The sequence below is a fragment of the Moschus berezovskii genome, chromosome 4, assembly GCF_049115385.1.
Source record: "Moschus berezovskii isolate FMDL1 chromosome 4, NW_MosBer_1.0, whole genome shotgun sequence".
NCBI classification, from domain to species: domain Eukaryota; kingdom Metazoa; phylum Chordata; class Mammalia; order Artiodactyla; family Moschidae; genus Moschus; species Moschus berezovskii.
Window position 1 is genome coordinate 40,687,784 of NC_142463.1, and position 20,274 is coordinate 40,708,057.

At 40.7% G+C, this 20,274-nt stretch overlaps 1 protein-coding gene across 2 annotated transcripts in view; it reads left to right on the forward strand.

Moving 5' to 3' along the window:
* Positions 1-20,274, forward strand: part of CACHD1 (cache domain containing 1) — a 249,188-nt gene that overhangs the window by 215,535 nt on the left and 13,379 nt on the right. For both annotated transcript variants that reach the window (XM_055401968.2, XM_055401969.2), the window contains 9 exons: positions 4,336-4,478; positions 5,176-5,357; positions 6,247-6,357; positions 13,554-13,676; positions 14,835-14,934; positions 15,022-15,138; positions 17,390-17,550; positions 17,870-17,956; positions 18,744-18,860. In XM_055401968.2, the coding sequence (XP_055257943.1) occupies positions 4,336-4,478; positions 5,176-5,357; positions 6,247-6,357; positions 13,554-13,676; positions 14,835-14,934; positions 15,022-15,138; positions 17,390-17,550; positions 17,870-17,956; positions 18,744-18,860 (1,141 nt within the window). The remainder of the gene's footprint in view (positions 1-4,335; positions 4,479-5,175; positions 5,358-6,246; positions 6,358-13,553; positions 13,677-14,834; positions 14,935-15,021; positions 15,139-17,389; positions 17,551-17,869; positions 17,957-18,743; positions 18,861-20,274) is intronic.

The following is a 20,274-nucleotide window of genomic DNA, read 5'->3' on the forward strand; positions in this document are numbered from 1 at the left end:
TTAGATGGCCAGAGATGTCAACTTGGATTTTACATTTCCTTGTTTGTTGTAATTTAGGTTTGAGGATAAGGGGCTTGCCTTCTGTTTCTATACAAAAGAGTGAGTGAGTGAGTGAGTGAAAGTCACTCAGTCATGTCCGACTCTATATGACTCCATGGACTATACAGTCCATGGAATTCTCCAGGCCAGAATACTGGAGTGGGTAGCCTTTCCCTTCTCCAGGGAATCTTCCCAAGCCAGGGGTTGAACCCAGATTTTCCCACATTACAGGCAGATTCTTTACCAGTTGAGCCACCAGGGAAGCCCAAGAATGCTAGAGTGGATAGCCTATCCCTTCTCCAGGGGATCTTCCCAACCCAGGAATCAAACCGGGGTCTCCTGCATTGCCAGTGGATTTTTTACCAGCTGAGCTACCAGGGAAGCCCCATACAAAAGAATATGTCCTTTAATTCATATTTTTAAAAACTACTTAAAGAAAAGCTAAGATATGCATAATTCCCTTAGTCACTGTGGGAAACGCTACTACACTACTGCTGGTGAAAACGAGGTAATAAACAAAACTATTTTTATTATTTATTTAATTAATCTTTTTTAAAAAGTTTTATTGAAGTATAATTGACAAGGCCAGTCTTTTTGAATTTGGTACAGCAAAGTTCAGCACTTTTTCTTAATGGAAAAAAAAAGCTCAAGTCTAGATTTTTTTATTTCCTTCAGATAATCCCTCATAGCTATACCATCCAATATGGTAGCTAGTAGCCACAGGTGACTATTGGGCACTTAAAATGTGGCTAAACCAAGTTGAGATTTATTGTAAGTATAAAATACATACTTAATTTTTTGCATTGATTACATGTTAAAGTGATAATGTTTGGATATATTGGAGTCTATAAAATACACTAGTAAAATTAACCTTGTTTGGTTTTCCTTTTCTTCATGTGGCTACTAGAAATTTTTATATCACAATGGGGGATTACATTGTATTTCAGTTGGATGGTCCTGCTCAGTTGGACATTTTCACTCCCAGAAAATGTAGAGCTTTATCAATGCCCATACATTACTTAGGACTAGTGAGCTGGTCTGGGGACACACGGACAAACCTTATGTCCGTGTCCAGCTTCCACTGGGTACTCTTTCCACTATACAACCCAAGTTCATTTTGGCCATAGAACTCCCCCAGCTCAATATGTGGAGAGATCACTGAGGATAGTTTAGGATCAGTTGGTAATGAAAGGGAAGCAGGATAATTCAAATATTTTTTTAAGGAAATGGAAAATAAGGGAAACAATGGCAAATAAGTGATTTTTACCTAATTCCATTGATGATGGGGATTTTGAGGCAAGGTATTAATTTAGTTCAGAGCTCCCTTCCAGAGGTCTGAAGGATGGGGCATTGTCTTTCTTGGTACACAAAGAGGGACAGAGGAATTTTGAAAGAATACATCATCCTCTGCAGTTGCATACACAGGTATGTATGTAAGAGCTATGTGTCTAGCTCCTAGACATAAGACTTTGGGCCCTATATCTTTGTTTTTCCTCTCCTTCTATCCACATCACTACATGGAAGGTCCCCTCCCCGAGTTGTCTCTGCTCCCCTTCTTCTGGTCCAACTCTTATCCCTGAGATGTTTTTTATATCATTGTGTTGTTCTAATATTGTTGTTTTCCTTTGTTTTTCCTTTCTTCTTATCTCTGCAATTGGGTCCTAAGTTCTTTGAATTTCAGGACAGTCGTCTCTCTCTGGCACACCTTGCACAGAAGGCCCCCAAGCATATACACATGAACTCATTGCTAGGCAATCTAACCTTTTTCTGCCACTGGCTTTCTTTTCCTTGATATGGATATAATAATTACTCCCAAGTTATACCATGATGATATGAGTGTTAAAGGAGATGTAGCAATACTGGAAGCATTGTGTTGTGGTATAGGAAGACTAGGCAGTTCTGACCCATCATGCTCAGTTCAACCAAAAATCCTGGATGGAACCTTTTTTAAATTTTTTGAAAATTGTCAGAGAACTAACCTAACTGATAATGGACCAAAGTCCAAGAGTTTATAAGAACCCAGAGAAGAAAGCTGTCATCTAAAACTGTTTTTACCGTACTCATATTTATCAACCCAGAAGAGGGACTTCCTTGGCAAGTGCTTCCTAAGCACAGTCCTAAAGTTCTGTGCTTCCAATGCAAGGGGCTCCTGGTCAATCCCTTGTCAAGGAACTAAGATCTTAAATGCCGTGTGGTGTCGCCAAAATGGAATAATAATAATAACCAATCCAGAAGAAACAACTGTGAAATTGTGCTTTAGGTAGCTTTTTTGGGTTAGGGAGAGCAACAGAAATCAGATCCAAGGTCCTCAAAAGTTGGAGATTTACAAGTGAAATTGCTCCCTTCTGCCCTCCACCTCCCCCGACACACATACCTGCAGAGTTCACAGAGGACTATATATTTAGGGTAAGAATGAATTGGAACTAAGTCAGCCCTTGACGTGAGATTCCTGTCTTCTGAGTTGTCGAAGGAATCTCGAGTGTTAGTTGAATACCGTAGTTTCCCAGCGTAGCACTTGGGTCATTATCCTGTCTCATTGTTGGAAGAGTTTCCACCTCCCCATCCTGCCTCATCTTGGGATTGGCACAGCAATCCTTTGTGGAGGAAGGTATTCCCATCCTGTTGAGCCTCAGCATTTACTACAAAATTATTTGTAAGCCCAGCATCCAGTGACAGAAAACCAGACCACGAGGAAATGAAACGCTGTGAGTGAGAACTAACAAAGGAATAGCAAAGGACCCAGAGATTTAAATGAGACAAGACATGTGACAGTGCTTTCTAATACTTTCAAAAATATACAGTTGAAGAGTAAAATTTCAAAGACAAAGATGTAGTGTTTTTATTTCATAATGTAATTCATTGCGAGGATTTCTGTCATAACAATACTGGGTTTTTCTTCTTAAGTAAGACCAACAATTAACTACTCCATTTTCATAGATTTTGTTTATGCTATGTTTAGTTGTGCCCATCTGTGAGAATAATTTTTTTTTGAGTTGAGTCTTGCATTGACTCCACTTTTATTCCATTTTTTCTTATTCCTCGATAATCATACTAATATGAACAGTAAGAGTCAAAACTTGCAGAGACACGTGACTTGTGCAAGGACCGTTCTAAATGCTTTACATTTATTAAATCATTTTCTTTGTGTTGTATTAACTTATATAATTTTCACCCTAACTCTGTAGGATCGGCACTGCTATTTCCCCCACTTTGCAGATGATAAAAACATCACATGTATTCTCACTTGTCCAACAGTCACACAGGCTTCCCAGGAAGTACAGTGGTAAAGAATCCACCTTCCACTGCAGGAAATGCAAGAGACATGGGTTCAATCCCTGCATCAGTAAGATCCCTTGGAGTAGGAAATGGCAACCCACTCCAGTATTCTTGCCTGGAAATTCCATGGACAGAGGAGCCTGGCAGGCCATATAGTCCATGGGATTGCGAAGAGTTGGACTGAGTGACTGAACACGCCACACATCAAACAACCAGGAAATGGTGGAGCCCAGGTCCAACCCAGTCTGACTTTATGTCATGTGCTACCTCCTTGGTCCCAATAAGTGTAAGATGTTATATGTGGATCTAAGGTATGTTGCGGAGAAGGCAAAGGCAAGCCACTCCAGTACTCTTGCCTAGAAAATCCCATGGATGGAGGAGCCTGGTAGGCTGCAGTCCGTGGGGTCGCTAAGGGTCGGACACAACTGAGCGGCTTCACTTTCACTTTTCACTTTCCACTTTCACACATTGGAGAAGGAAATGGCAACCCACTCCAGTGTTCTTGCCTGGAGAATCCCAGGGAAGGGGGAGCCTGGTGGGCTTCCGTCTATAGGGTCACACAGAGTCGGACACGACTGAAGTGACTTAGCAGCAGCAGCAGCAAGGTATGTTGGGGCTTACTTTGTGGCTCAGTTGCTAAAGAATTCACCTGCAATGCGGGAGACCTGGGTTCAATCCCTGGAGAAGAGAAAGGCTACCCACTCCAGTATTCTGGCCTGGAGAATTCCATAGACTATATAGTCCATGGGGTTGCAGAGAGTCGGTATGTTGAATAGTTGAATAGTTACTTTCTCAACCCTTGTGTCTCTTCAGGTTTACCCAGGACTGTAAGCTCCCTGCAGGCAGAGAATCTGACTTTTGTCCTTCACAGCTCCTTCCAGCCTGGAGTTGTTTGCTTTCCTTAGGAGTGACTCTAAGCTCCTACAGCTGACAGATGGGCAGAGCCTTAACCAGGCTTTTGTTTGAGCCTGAGGTTCAGGACCCATGTTCTCAGGCCTGCTTTGTTTGCTTCTCTTTCAGAAAGTCCAACCGTCATGCTGTCTGCTGGCAGCTTTTCCTCCCCCTACGAGCACCTCAGCCAGCCAGAGACAAAGCGCATGGTGGAGCACTACACAGCCTATCTCAGCGACAACACCCGCCTCATTGCCAACCCGGGGCTCAAAGTGAGTGCTGTCCTGGGGCCCACATTTCTGCTCCGCCCCTCCGCAAGCCTCGGAGGGATGCTGCAGTGAACCTTTGAAGTGGGAAGCCAGGCCTCTGGATCTGTGCCTCTCAGCTGGAGAGCCAGAAAGACAAGAGTGTGAGGCCCAGGGGAGGCTGGCCAGCGAGGACCCTTCTGATGGATTAAGAAGCCCTGTGGGCCAGATGCAGAATCTTTCAGGCTTTAGATGCAGTAGAGGCTCTCTAGGTAGGCGGGGTAGGAGTTAGAGACCAGAGAAACTTTCCCAGCCCCATTTTTCCCAGGGGGATGAAGTAAAGTGCCCCTACTGTCTGTTGAGATAAATATGATGAAGTTTAAGGAGCAGGGATTTAGGGGATGTGTGTGTGTGTGTGCGTGTACATGTGCATGCGCCTGTTGTGTATTTAATTATTTAATGATGCACTATAGGTTCTTTCCTCATAAATGCAAGAAAGCCTAGCTAGGATGAACAACCGAGTAAGTCACACATCCACTGGCTATGTTTCAGGAAGCTTTTGTTTTCACCAAGTTTGGCTGTATCCATCTGCTGTGGAAAGATTTTTAAGAAGTAATTGGGCTTGGCTTCTCTGCAAGAGAGCTTTGGGAAGCTCTGCCAGCAGGCCATTCTCTTTTCATGTGAGTCTTAAAGGATCCCCGCTATGTCTTCCTTTGTTTCCCAGTTCTCTGTCAGAAATGAAGTAATGGCTACCAGCCACGTCACAGATGAATGGATGACACAAATGGAAATGAGTAGCCTGAACACTTACATTGTCCGCCGTTACATAGCAACACCCAATGGCGTCCTCAGAATTTATCCTGGCTCCCTCATGGACAAAGCATTTGATCCCACTAGGAGACAATGGTGAGTTTTAGGGGCTTCCATTATCAAAGGTTCTCCCCCAGTCCTGGAGAGACATGATAAGTGCACACAATAAAGCACCTTCTGGCAGTCATATTTAAAGAAGATACTTTTCATGGCGTTGAAAATATGTTTTTGAATTGTTTTTTAAACGTAGTGTGAACAGCAGCTTTGTGGGCTTCCTCTGTCTACAATGCTTTTATCTCTTTATTGAGCTGTTGAGACTGAAATGCTTTATACTTGGCCTTTTCAGTTCCTAGTGGTTTGATTCCCACCTTATAGGCAGTGTGTCCACAATGGATATACTTAATGTCACTGCATATGATCTTGGCGTCAAGTTACAGCTCATATATGACCTATGAAAAATGACATAAAAACTGAAAATACTTTTTCACTTCAAGGATTTATTTTTACTCTGATTTTCAAAAGCAATAGCTGGTCAGGTAGTATAGCAAGAGGCAACCTGGGCATAATAACAGGGTTTCTCTTCTTGCGCTGCTTAGTAGCCAGGTTACTCATGAGTTGGCTAATCTTTTTTACTGCCTGTTCTCCCACCCTTCCCAACCCAGGGCACATTTTTATGTGCCAGTTGTATTTGTTCCTACCTGATTTATTAATCTTTGGTTTTGCCTCTAAAACATCTATATTTTTAAAAGCTTATTAAAAACTCACATATATACTGAGTTCAGTATCTTTTCAAAAGAGAATTTCATATTTTTATTGATCCCTTGTTGTTGCTGCTATAATCAGATATAAAGGGTGGGAATCCTTTTGAACTTAAATGTAACATAAGCACAGTTTACAATATTTTTTTAGGTTGCGAGCTCACTTTTCTTTGAAATGTGCAAAATTGTTGTTCATACACTAAAGGACTTTCTTTGGTCTCCATCAGGTATCTCCACGCAGTAGCTAATCCTGGTTTGATTTCCTTAACTGGCCCTTACTTAGACGTTGGAGGAGCTGGCTATGTAGTGACTATCAGTCATACAATTCATTCATCCAGGTAATATTTATTTTTAATTTTCTTTTTAATTGGAGGATAATTCCCTTACCAATGTTGTACTGGTTTCTGCTGTACAACAACATGAATTGGCTATATGTATACATTTTCCCCTTCCTCTTGAGCCTCCCTCCAAGCTCACATCTCCAAGTCATCACAGAGCACTGAGCTGTAGCTTCCCGCTAACTAGCTGTTTTACACATGGTAGTGTGTAAATTGTCCATGGTGCTCTCTCAACTCATCCACCCTCTCCTTCCCCCACCAGGTAATGGTTCAATTAATATTTTCTTGAAAACATTAAGGATATTTTGAAAATCTGAATAGAATAGTAGATAGCAAGGAGTAGTAGCAAAGGTATGACATTTGATATGGGCAAGCTGGGATTTGAATATCTTCTGTTATCTTGGTTTTCCTAAACTTCCTGATGTCTGTAAAATGGGGATAATACTTAACTTACAAGGTTATCATGTGATTGAGTGAATAAAAAGCACTTAACCCTGTTAGTGGCCATGAGGGTGCTTATGAAGAAGAAAAACAGAGACGTTAGATTCAGTAAAGCAGTTCCTGGAAATGCCAGTCTTAAACCAGTCAAAGAAATAGCACCAATTACTTGACAGTTATTATCAGAGAGTGTTTTCCCAAGCAAAGAGTAGTGCTAGTGAAGGAAAAAATACATCAAGACAAAATTCTTACCTCTTGTATTTGTGTTTCTTTAGAATTATATAGGAGTTTGTTGTTGTTGTGATGGTTTTGTTGCTATTCTTACTTTCTTTGCACTCTCTTGAGAAATGAAAGGCATTTTGAAAACTGATTTTTCCAAGAATGCTGTAAAATGTCAGTATCATTGTAAATATATTTAGTGTGCTTTATATTTCAGGTTTTTGAGGTTTCAGTATTTAAGCTACAAATGTCAGTGAAATGTTGGATAGGGAGGAAAGTCAAACACATTGTTTTAATCCCTTCGTTGTACAAATCATTATTTTTTCCTTAGCAACCAATAGAGACTATATCTTGACTGGTATCTGTAATGATGCCTTAAAATTTATGGGAGACAGATTTTCATGCTAACTTTATGCTTTTCACTGGTGCTTATTATATATCAAATGATTGACATCAGTAGAATTCTTCTAATGCTAGTTCATTGGGAACAAGAATTGGGAAGCAGTGCTGTGTGGAATTTCAATAGCATGACCTGTGTCTCCATGGTAAGCAGGGCCTTGTTGCCAGCCAAATATTGATTTCTTTTCAGGGCATGGTGTCTATTTGGCTTCATCACATATGAACAAGCAAACATTCTTTTAGAACAAATCTTTTCAATGTTTTTAGTAACAGACCATCGATAAGGCATATACCTACTATTGTCTGAATAGCAAGACTTATCTTTTCTGTCATATTCTAGTCAATTGAGAAAAAGTAAACAAAGGTGTTTTCTTTGAGGGGATAGCAGTCACCTTGACATTTGATGACAAGGACATGGGCTGGAATCGGGCTCTTAAAGGTGATGCTTGGAGCAGGGAGAGGATGTCTACCTGTGTGTGTCTTACTTATTCCTTGATTTATTCCTTGATCCGGCTTCTCCCGCCTGCCACTCATTATTAAGAACCATTAACTTTTCCTCCTACACAGTATTGTTTTGCTGTAGAGGAGGCAGGGGGATCACAGAGAGGTGCAGATTTTTATGCTCGTATACTTGACTTTGTCAGAATTGGAGTGGGTGGAAGAATTTCTCATTTATTTATAAATATTTATCGTGTCATCCCAAATGAAGCATGATGGAAATAGGATGGACTTTCAAGTTAGAAAATATCTTGGGTTCAGTTCCCTTATTTCGTTATTGTTTATGACTCAAACAGTAAAAGAATCTGCCTGCAATGCAGGAAACCCGGGTTTGATCCCTGAGTCAGGAAAATCCACTGGAGAAAGGAATGGCTACCCACTCCAGTATTCTTGCCTAGAGAATTCCATGCACGGAGGAGACTGGTTGGCTACAGTTTATGAGGTCCCAAAGAATCAGACCGGAGAAGGCAATGGCACCCCACTCCAGTACTCTTGCCTGGAAAATCCCATGGATGGAGAAGCCTGGTGGGCTGCAGTCCATGGGGTCGCTAAGAGTCGGACATGACTGAGCGACTTCACTTTCACTTTTCACTTTTATGCATTGGAGAAGGAAATGGCAACCCACTCCAGTGTTCTTGCCTGGAGAATCCCAGGGACAGGGGAGCCTGGTTGGCTGCCGTCTATGGGGGTCACACAGAGTCGGACACCACTGAAGTGACGCAGCAGCAGCAGCAGCAAAGGATCAGACATGATTGAGCGACTAACACTGATAGTGTATTTAGACTACACAAGTTTAGCTATTTAAGTTTAACAGAGTTAAAAGTCCTGCCATCACTCACTCAGTGAGAGTGTATTCCAGGAATAAGTATCTGCTCACACCTTGATCAATATGCAGTCCCATGGACTTGATTGTTTGAACACTGTCCTTAGGTGAGCATGTTTTTGTTATTTAAAACCTTCTATTTTGTTCACTGTATAATTTAGAATGCAAGTTAACTACTGCTGCTGGTTTTCAACCAAGGCAACCACAGCTTTAATGGTTGTGTTCATAGGTGGGCTCTGCAAAGGAACTTCTTCCAAATGAGTACCAGTGACTTTGATCTCACATGCCAACTTGAGAACCTGCCCTCCCCCTAAGATGGGTTCTACTCTGAAAAAGCGGATTCGCCATTTACTGTCTGTATGACTATTAACAAGTTCCTTTTTTGCCTTGGTTTCCTCACCTGTGAAAGAGGGATATTAGGACCTACCTCAAATGATGATTTAAAGATTATTTTAAGTAATATACATGAGTCTCCAAGAACACTGCATGGCCCATGGTAAGGGCTCAATAAATGTTAAGTGTTTTTATTAGTATTATATCCCATGATTCTCTGAGCTTCGTGTGTAAAACAGAGGTAGCAATGTCTGGGTTGAACTGAAAAATGAAAATTATAGATAATGCATGTAAAATGCTTGCCAATGTCAAATCCTCAATAAATGGTAGTTACTTCTGTTATCACACTATTCATGCTTTAAGTTTCTGGCATTTTAATGGGTCAGAAGAGAGAACTTAAGCTAATGTTCAACTTGTGAAGCACTCTAATTCTCCCTTGGTTTTCAAATGCAGTTGGGCTACACTTTTGAGGACAGGTTTTTCAGTACTCACGTATCAATTACACAGCTATAGCAACTGTGCTATGATTCTTTCATCAGCATTATTAGTGGCCTGAGAATCTAGGTGTTCATTCTTTGGAGATGATAGTGTGGTAGAGATGACGAAGCACAGTGATTAAGGAACTGGTCAGACAAGTCTTGGGCAGTGAAAATCTCACCAAAGCGCTGCAAACAGCATGTAATGTTGTGCTGAGAAATGTAGGCTTGGTTTCATTTTCCTGTGGTATTCTTTACGAGTTGCTATGGTAACCGTGGACATTTTTCAAATGCAGGGGAAAATATGAATGCTAGACTTCCATGGGCAATATATATGCTTTTACTTCAGCGTGTTTATCAATATGGGAGCAGATGACAATCATGCAAGGGAATTTTAGAAACAAAATCAACTTGTCCCCAAAAACCTGACAGCTATATAGTACTAAAGAAAGAACCAGATTTCATACTGGTTTCTAAGCCATAAGTAAAAAGCGATTGATAACCATTCTAAACCTAATTTTTCATTTATTAAATAGGAATTATTCTTTTCTGATGTCTTCAAAGGAAATTAAATAAATGGTTTAAAATTGCTTGGAAACTTTTGAATGCCATGTCAATCTAAGGAGGCAGAAAACCTATTGGTTAGGAATACACAGCCTTTCCACCTGCAGGAGACATAAGAGACGCCAGTTCAATCCCTGGGTTAGGAAGATCCTCTAGAGGAGGGCATGGCCACCCACTCCAATATTCTTTCCTAGAGAATCCCCATGGATAGAGAAGCCTGGTGGGCTACAGACCATAGGGTCTCAAGGAGTTGGACATGACTGAAGCGATTTAGCATACAGCACATATGCTTTGAAGTTAAAGGCACTGAGTTTGAATTCAGGCTTCCACTAGTAATTCACTATGTGTCCTTAAGCAAACACCTAATCTCCCCATGCTTTGGTTTTCTGGAAGTACTGCCTCATAAGGTTTCTGTAAGAAATCGTTGAAGTGATGTATTCAGATGCCTACCAGAATGCCTATCAATCGTGAACATTCAGTAAATGGAAGCCACGACTGTCACCATAATGACTATTATGCAGACTCATCTCTCTTTCCTGAATAAGCCAGAGGAGTTTAGACTCCTTTTGACTAGTACTTCAGCAAAATATTATTTTCTACAGTGTACAAATCCTGTAAGGTAACTGAGTCTTGAACTGTTCCCATGGTAGAATTTAAGTTACTTAAGTAATAATAGGGGCTCTTTTTGAGGCAGTACCCTCTCAAAAACAATCCCACAACATGGTCTTCCCCTATCCCATGCCCCAAATAGCTCTGATAGGAAAGTTCTGATAGAAATTTATTTATAGCTGTGATGGGTCTTCATTGCTTTGCAGGGTTTTTTCTGTAGTTGTGGTGAGCAGAAACTACTATTTATTGCACAAGCTTCTTGTTGCTGTGGCTCCTCTTATTCCAGACCATGGGCTCTAGGGTGCACAGGCTTCAGTAGTTCCAGCTCTCAGGCTCCAGAGCACAGGTTTCGTTACTCCATGGCATGGCGATCTTCCCAGACCAGGGAATCCAACCTGTATCTCCTGCACTATCAAGCAGATTCTTTACCACTGAGCCACCAGGAAAGCCTCAAAAATTTCTCTCTTTTTAAAATATTTATTTATTTGGCTTCACGGGTCTTTGTTGCAGCATGTGAACTCTTAGCTGTGACATATGGGATCTAGTTCCCCTGAGCAGGGATCAAACCCAGGCCTCCTTCACTGGGAGCACAGAATCTCAGTCATTGAACCATCAGGGAAGTTCCTGATGGAAATTTCATTGACGGTCTTGGTCCCTTTTTCTAGTTTTGTTTTGTTTGTTTGTTTCAACATGAGTGAGGGGTCAGTGGTGAGGGTTGGGTTAATATGTTAGGATTAATGTTGACAGTAACCAGTTGTCTCTATGGCAAAGCTAATTTCACTTTCAAGTTTTGATCTTCCAGAAGAGGATTTTACTTTGGGAAGTTTCTTCTGAGCTTCAGCATCATTTTTCTTTTGGTATTTTTCTTAATGAAGAAATTAGGCAGGTAAATAACAGTAATGATGGGCATTTGAAATATCGCATGTGGAATAAACTTCAAATTTTTAACCGGCATAGGAATATTGGAGTTCATTGGTTAAGTTAACCCAAGATCCTTCAACTACCCGTGAACATAAACTAAGAAGAACCTCAGTTCCAATGAGATGCTTCTGCTTCTGATATATTTAGCAATTTCTCTGAAAGAATAAAATGTTTACTCTCTGTGTAGGCCTGAGCTTAAAGCCATGTTTAGTTTTCTTTAAAGTAACTTCTCTTTATTAGGTATTTTCAGTATATTAAGCAGCTTGCTGAGCACTATAAGCATACTCTCCCATTTAATCCCAGTAACAGCCCTTTGACGTAGATACTGTCATTAACCCCATTTTAAAAGCTGAGCCTTAGAAATGTTAAGTAGCATCCCAGGAGCCAAATAGACAGAAACCAACAAGGCCGGGGTTTGAGAGCTGAAAGGCTAGCGAGCGTATGTTGTCCTCTCCAACTTCCTCTAAGTTTACGCCTATTTTTGTGAGAAACATTTCTGAGTGGAGACAGTACTGGCCTATGAACCAGGAGAGTCTTGTTCTAGAATATGAGCTGGTTTTGAGTAGAGCCAACTTTATAGTGTTACAGAAAGAAAGCGAAACATTGGTTTTACTAAACTGTGTATGACCTAAACTAGTTAACCTTTGAGATCTCTAGTCAATGAGATGTATAGATTAATAACTATAGATTTTTTCATTATCTATAAAATGAAGGAAATAATGACATCACTCAAGCTTCTTGTCTAAAGGTTCCTTTTGAAGACTGTTGGTTGCCAAGGGGGAGGCATTTGGGGAGGGAATGGAGTGGGAGGTTGGGGTTAGCAGATGTAAGCTTTCATATATAGAATGAATAAACAACAATGTCCTATTATAGTACAGAGAACTATATTCAGTATCCTCTGATAAGCCATAATGGAACAGAATATTTTTAAATGTATATGTATAACAATCACTTGGCTAAACATTTGAAATTAATACATTATGAATCAACTATATCTCAATTTTTTTAATTGAAGAAAAAAAAGGTTTTTTGTTGGAAGGAACCCTGAGAGCCACGTATTAAACCTCTCACCTGATACCTATCTCCCCCACCCCCATATTCTTGACAGAGAATAATACCACCATTGTCTGAACATCTATAGTTCAGTTCAGTCACTCAGCCATGTCTGACTCTTTGTGACCCCATGGAATGCAGCACACCAGACTTCCGTGTCCCATCACCAACTCCCAGAGCTTGCTCAAACTCATATCCATTGAGTTGGTGATGCCATCCAACCATCTCATCCTCTGTCATCCCCTTCTCCTCCTGCCTTCAATCTACTAGCATCAGTGTCTTTTCTGATGAATCAGTTCTTCACATCAGGTGGCCAATGTATTGGAGTTTCAGCTTCAGCATCAGTCCTTCCAATGAATATTCAGGACTGATTTCCTTTAGGATTGACTGGCTGGATCTCCTTGCAGTCCCAGGGACTCTCAAGAGTCTTCTCCGACACCACAGCTCAATTCTTCAGTTCTCAGCTTTCTTTAGAGTCCAACTCTCACATCCATATATGACTACTAGAAAAACCATAACTTTGACTAGATGGACCTTTGTCAGCAAAGTAATGTCTTTTTCTTTTTAATATGCTGTCTAGGTTGGTCATAGCTTTTCTTCCAATAGTTATGACTAGCCATATTCTACAACTGACCTGTGTTTGGGGCTAGCCTTATTCAGGAATTCTTACCTTTAATCTTAAATTTTTCTCTTATCAAATCTCCATGTTATGCTAAGTTAGTCATTTAGTTAATTGTTTCTCTAAGGGTGGAAAGTGTGAACAGTGGGCATGTGTTTCTGAAACCATACAATGTCCTATAATTGAATATAGTTTTTGCCTTTAAGACACGCCTCTTATTCTTATTGATCTTTTTTACCTGAAGTACACAGCTGTCTTCCGGGCATACTGTGGCTGTGATGGGCATTGATTTCACGCTTAGATACTTCTACAAGGTTCTGATGGACTTGTTACCAGTTTGTAACCAAGATGGTGGCAATAAAATAAGGTAAGCCCTTCAGGGACTGTGTTTCCTAACTAGCTGCATGATACAAAGACAAAGATGTCTAGTGGAATGCCAGCCACCTTGTCATAGCACTAGAAACTGAGTCCAATGCCTAGGTGTCCTATTAAGGAGGTTTTTGTTCTTTTAATTTCTAAAATGTGTGTTGCTTATGACTTAAACAGATTTGACTTCTAACAAGGGGAGTAACTGTGGCACAAATTTCTCCAAAACCTCTTATTTCTCTAATAGTCAGTAATTACAGGTTTCCCATATCTTGGGTACTAGAAAGACTAGAGGGTACTCTTGGGTAGTACTTTTGATGTGAACTTAGTTATTAAACCAAAGCCTTTGTGAGATTTTCAGACACTTAGACTTTGTACATTTCGTTCCTTTGTATATTTCCCCAGAAAGAGGCTCATGGAACCGAAAGTCTTTGCTGCCTGAATTTCAAAAGAGCATGTCTGATCAAAGCAAGGGCATTCCCTTGATTTAATACAGGCTGCTTTTTAAAGTAGCTTTCTTATTTCCAACTCATGGCCCGTGCTTCATGTCCCTGTTAAATTTCATGTTGGCCCTTAATGGGGAAATGCAGGATTCACAGCAAATTGTTATGATGAATGGAGAGTAAAACAAAGCAGAATATAATCTTGATGAAATCAGTTCTAGCTTCACTTATTTAGCTTCACTTATTTTCCATCAAATATATTTTTGTATGTCCTCTGCATGTTGTATTTTATATATGTATATCATTGAAAGAAGAAATTGTATGGTTTACTTAAAATTTGTGCCTGTAAATACTCAAGGCTGCTTCTTTCACAGTCTCCCTCCCCAGGAAAAAAAGAGAGTCTCACTTTACATGTTCTTGCAAAAGATCTTTGAGCCCATCTTACATAGTCTGGGTAGTCACATTCTCATGAAGTATATAGGTGAATTCAGAGTCAGGTATAACTCTCTGACCTTAAACCTTATGCCAGGTGATCCAGCGCCTCGAGAATAATGTCTGTCACCTGACTGCCAGCCTTCCTTCATTTTGTCCGTGCACATTTATTGAGGACCTGAGATGAATGCAGTTTGTGTTCAGACTAGCTAGCTAGATAAATGCTCACCAAAAGCATAGAGCAATGGCTTCTATGAATGAGGGATGTCCTTGTCTTGGTATAGGTGCTTTATAATGGAGGACAGGGGATATCTGGTGGCGCATCCAACCCTCATCGACCCCAAAGGACATGCACCGGTGGAGCAACAGCACATCACCCACAAGGTATTTGTCGCGAAGCTGGAGCCCAGTTATCAAGTGGCCTGCGACTCACTAATGACATGGCATCTGTCTTCTGCTTGGCCTTGGTAGGAGCCCCTGGTAGCGAATGACATCCTGAACCACCCCAACTTTGTCAAGAAGAACCTATGCAACAGCTTCAGTGACAGAACGGTCCAGAGGTTTTATAAATTCAACACGAGCCTTGTGGTAAGGACTCCTCCATGTTCTCCTCTCCCATCTGGCTGTGGAGTTGCAATGGAGTCATGGTTTGTGTCTGACTGTCGGTTACTCCCAGCTGTTTTCATTGCCTGGGAACTAGAGTGATAGGCCGTGACAGACCAGTTCCCCAGTTTGATGGTTGTGGAATATAAAGCCCAGAATGGATAATGTTTTAAGGTCTCACACTTGGTATTTTGCCTTGGTTTTGTTTGTTTAAAGACTCATCCAATCTAAGCCCTTTGAAATGTCTGCCGAAGTCTCTTCCCACACTCTTGTATAAATACATGTGGGATGAAACAGGGTGGATGACTAGAAACTAACCTAATTTGACTTTAGGAATTTAGGGAGACTGAGTAATCTCCCAAAGACAGGAAGAGAGGACCACATGGTGCCACACTCATGTAGATCATCCAAAAATAATTTTTTTTAACTTTGAGTAATCTTTTATGATTTTAGATGCTACAAACTTACCTGGATATGATTAGTGTCCTTAAGGATATACTTATTAATTTGTAAACAATCCTAGCTGAGAGAGAATGGGTCATGACAGAATCGACATTCAAAAAGTTATTCACAAGAAGTAACTGTATTCACAAATCATTACATGTATCATTAAAAAAGTAATTGTAAAGGGACTTCCCTGGTGGTGCAGTGGTTAAGACTCCACCTTCTAATGCAAAGGTGCAGGTCCTATCCCTGGTCAGAGAACTAAGATCCTACATGCTGCAGGGTACAGCCAAAAATTTTAAAAGTTAATAATAATCGTAAAGATGTATTGGGTTAAATGAAAATCCTAAACACAAGCTTAGAAAAAGTGATTGCAAAAACAACTGTCTGGGGAAATAAAGAGTTTTTTAAAAGAATATATTAGTAGGTTAGTGTTTTCAAAGCAAGGGAAGTCATTATTACTCTGTTCCGCCCCCATACTTTGAGAATCACTTTCTATAAAGGAGATATTGACAAACATGAGTGTGATCAGAGGGAGGCTGTCAGGTAAGGCTCTTATATGAAAGTCTGCCTTAGTCAGCGTATCTGCTATCATTTGTACAATGACTTTCTGAGCCTTCAGGAGACAAGCCAGGATACTCCAGTAGAAAATTTTCAAAATGCAAATTTTAGTGGAATATGAATTAGAATAAATTATTAAAAGCCCAAGGTATTCCAAAATGGAATTGGAGCATTCCTGGTTATTGGGGCTCACAGGCTGATAAGCCTATGTTATTGCTTATCTTGTAAAGGTAGGCATGTTCCAGGCAGCGGAGAATTCATTGAGACCTCTTGAAAACCCTTTCAGTGCCATGATTCTCAGAGTTAGGCTTATCCTCACTATGCACTCAGGGATGACTGGCTTGGAAACAAGAATGGGATTAAATAATTGGTCCACTACATATGACACATGCAGAAAAAAATGCCATATTCAACTTTGCAATGCTGCTTTAGAATCTTTGGCTTTCAGATAATTGTAGACATTTCATGAAGCCAGCTATCACATTTTTTGTGATTGAATGAAGAAAAGGAGGCTCACTTTTAGTTGGATTGTTTAAATATTCTGGAAGCAGAAAATTGGCCTCTTAAAGAGTCTTTGGTTTTTAAATAATTGTATTATTCTAGAATAAGAGGCTTGTTATCCGAGGGACGGTGATGGGGGTAAAGGGGGTGCATGTTTTTGGCTGATTAGGTTTGCCTTTGAATAAATTTTAGGCTATTCTGTACCTGAAAGTTGTCTTTATTGCTTCTTGCAGTTATTTTCATTTTATATCATTATGTGTTTTAAAAAAAGAAAAATTACAGAAAGAGCTATAAAAACATATCATGTAACCATGTGCTGTGCTGTGCTTAGTCACTCAGTCATGTCCGACTCTTTGTGACCCCATGGACTGTAGCCCACCAGGCCTCTCTGTCCATTGGGATTCTCCAGGCAAGAATACTGGAGTAGGTTGCCATGCCTTCCTCCAGGGGATCTTCCCAACCCAGGGATCAAATCCTGGTCTCCCACATTGCAGACATCTTTACCGTCTGAGCCACTATGGATAAAAGAATAATGTACACACACTGTTAAATGAGATCTATCTCTGACTGATGGTAATTATGAAAATTTTCTGTTTTCCAAATTTCTAGCAATGACTGTGTAACTACTGTTTTAATCAGAAGTAAAGGTTTGTTGTAAGCTGTTTTCAGGATGGTAGAGCTGAATCTTTGTGTTGTTGTCTGTCACCTCTGACACGTCTGTTGTCCATAGGGGGATTTGACGAACCTTGTGCATGGCAGTCACTGTTCTAAATACAGACTGGCGAGGATCCCAGGAACCAATGCATTCGTGGGCATTGTCAATGAAACATGCGACTCTCTTGCCTTCTGTGCTTGTAGCATGGTTGACCGGCTGTGTCTCAACTGTCACCGGTAAAAATGGGGTGGGACATACTCTCTGTTTACCACCTATTGAATATCTTAACTGATGCCAACTGTACAACATACAGAAAGTGCTCAGGTGTGTCCTAAAGGAAAGGAAGGTCCTGGTTGCAAAAGCATTTAGAACTGTTGTTTGTAACATCCTTGTCCAAAGAACAGTGGATTGAGGTCAGTTGCATATTTGAACCTTTGGTGATAGCTTTTACTGCCCGTTTTAGCTAGCTCGTGTTGTCTTTATTTCACCTCCCTCAGTGTGTACAATATACAGTTTATCAACCCTATGCAGAGTAACTTTCCTTTTGCTTTTCAGAATGGAACAAAATGAATGCGAATGTCCTTGTGAGTGCCCTCTAGAGGTCAATGAGTGTACTGGCAACCTCACCAATGCAGAGAACAGGTAAATAAAAAATTGTGTATATATATATGCACATATATATATATCTGTAGGCTTCCCAAGTGGCACAGTGGTAAAGAACATGCCCGCTAATGCAGGAGACATGGGTTTGATCCCTGGGTCAGGAAGATCCCCTGAAGTAGGAAATGGCAACCCACTCTAATATTCTTGCCTGGAGAAATTTCATGGACAGAGGAGCCTGGCTGGCTAGAGTTCATGGGGTCGCAAAGAGTCAGACACAGCTGAGCAACCGAGCACACACATATATATGTGTTATATGTGCATATTTATACTGGGAGTCATATATATATGTAAAAGACTATATATATGTGTGTGCATATTTATATTGAGAGTCATTTATAGATTTGTTTCAAGTTGAAACTATAAGAAGGTGATTCATTCTAGTGATGGAACTGTTCAATGAGCTAGTTTTCAAACTCCATAGTATTTTAAAATGAAGCCCACTTTCAGGTTTGAATAAAAATTCTAAAAAAGTTTTATGAGTGTATGTACTGCTTACAAAAAGTATGAGACTGTTACAAGCATTAACTGAGTGCCTAACATGTCAGATGCTGTATGCCTGGTAAGTCACTTAGTTTCACACACATAATATAGCATTACTTTTCTCAGTGACAGATTTTAAGACCAGACTGGCCCCAGGTTTCATACAAGTAAATGACAAAGCCAGAGTTCAAACCCAGATCTTTCTGGCACTGTGAGGGGCCAAGGGCATGATGAGTTTGGAATGCAGATGGTATCAGTCCTAACCTTCAGACTTGGTCCTTCATAGAAACCCAAGCTGTGAGGTACACCAGGAGCCAGTGACGTACACAGCTATCGACCCTGGCCTGCAGGATGCTCTTCACCAGTGTGTCAACAGCAGGTGCAATCAGAGGATGGAGAGTGGGTAAGCAGTGCTCAGCGCTGATTTCACGTCAGCATCGCAGCCGTGGGAGCAGAGCCTAGGAAAGAATAGAGAACAGCAGCCTCAATGAGATTTTCTGGATGATGTTCATCATCCCCATTTTTGATGTTTTTAAAAGATATGCCAGTTTTTCAGATCTAAAACTGACTTTTATCTGCCTTTTATACACTAATTTTAGTGTTATCTGTTTTTATCTGCCTTTTATCCACCAATTTTAGTGTTACTTGGTTTCTACTTGTTACAGATATTTGGCACATGTACCTATGTTAGTGGTCTTCCCTGGTGGCTCAGATGGTAAAGAATCTGCCTACAGTGCAGGAAACCTGAGTTCAATCCCTGGCTGGGAAGACCCCCTAGAGAAGGGAATGGATACCCACTCCAGTATTCTTGCTTGGAGAATTCCATAGACAGAGGAACCTGGCAGACTACAGTCCATGGGGTCCCAAAGAGTCAGACACAATTGAGCGACTAACTTGCACGTGTGTACATACACACACACACCCCCGTGTTAGTAGCCTCATCTGTGGGTGGAAAAGTTTTCTAGAAATAAGAGGCATAAGAGAGGAAATGGCATGACAAAGCAAGGCCAAGGGAGCAGGAAATCATGGGTTCTAGAAACATAACTCAGCTCTGTGTGTGATACATTGAAACTCTTCAATTTTTCTTAGAAAAAAGGTATACTTTATGGCAGTTTTAAGAACTAAAAACTGCATGATCCCTGCTCCCTCCACATCCTCCCTAGGGTGTTTGGGACTAGACAGCTGCAGGTTGCCATTTGATTCAACAATATTAGTGGGTGAAAGAGGCAGCCAGTTCTACTTTTGGTATGTATTTTAATAGAGGAATGATAGGGTATCAGACAGATTAACTTGGTGTGTTATGCAGTTACCCAAAACCTATTAAGTTTGAGAAACACTGCATATATTCTCTTAGAGTGTCATAATGCACTCAGCATATTAAAAGGTCTAAGAAATTGGCAGCAAAGAAATGTTTAACTGATCACTATTTCCCAAACTTGATTAATCAGGTTTTTTTCCATCCTTCCTTTTTTTTAAATAACCATAAACCTGGAGGATGTTAAGCCAAAGTCTAACAAACTTTGGGGGCCGTGTGGTCTTTTAAGATGATTTTAAGTTACCTTGCACTAATCCATAGTGTGTGGACTTCATGGTTTGAGTAACAGAGGGCAATTCTATTTCTCTCATCTCCAAGCTGTCGAGGGACATTAGACAGCTTTCCCCTGGTGGACAATGGCCATCCTCCTTCTGTAAGGAAAGGCAACTCAGGCTCAGGGTGCTATAGCACTAGTGAGTCCTGGAACCCCTGAGAGCTGTCTGATGCCCAAGTCCATGTGCTTACTCCTGCCTGACACTGCTTTCTGGAACATTCAGCACTG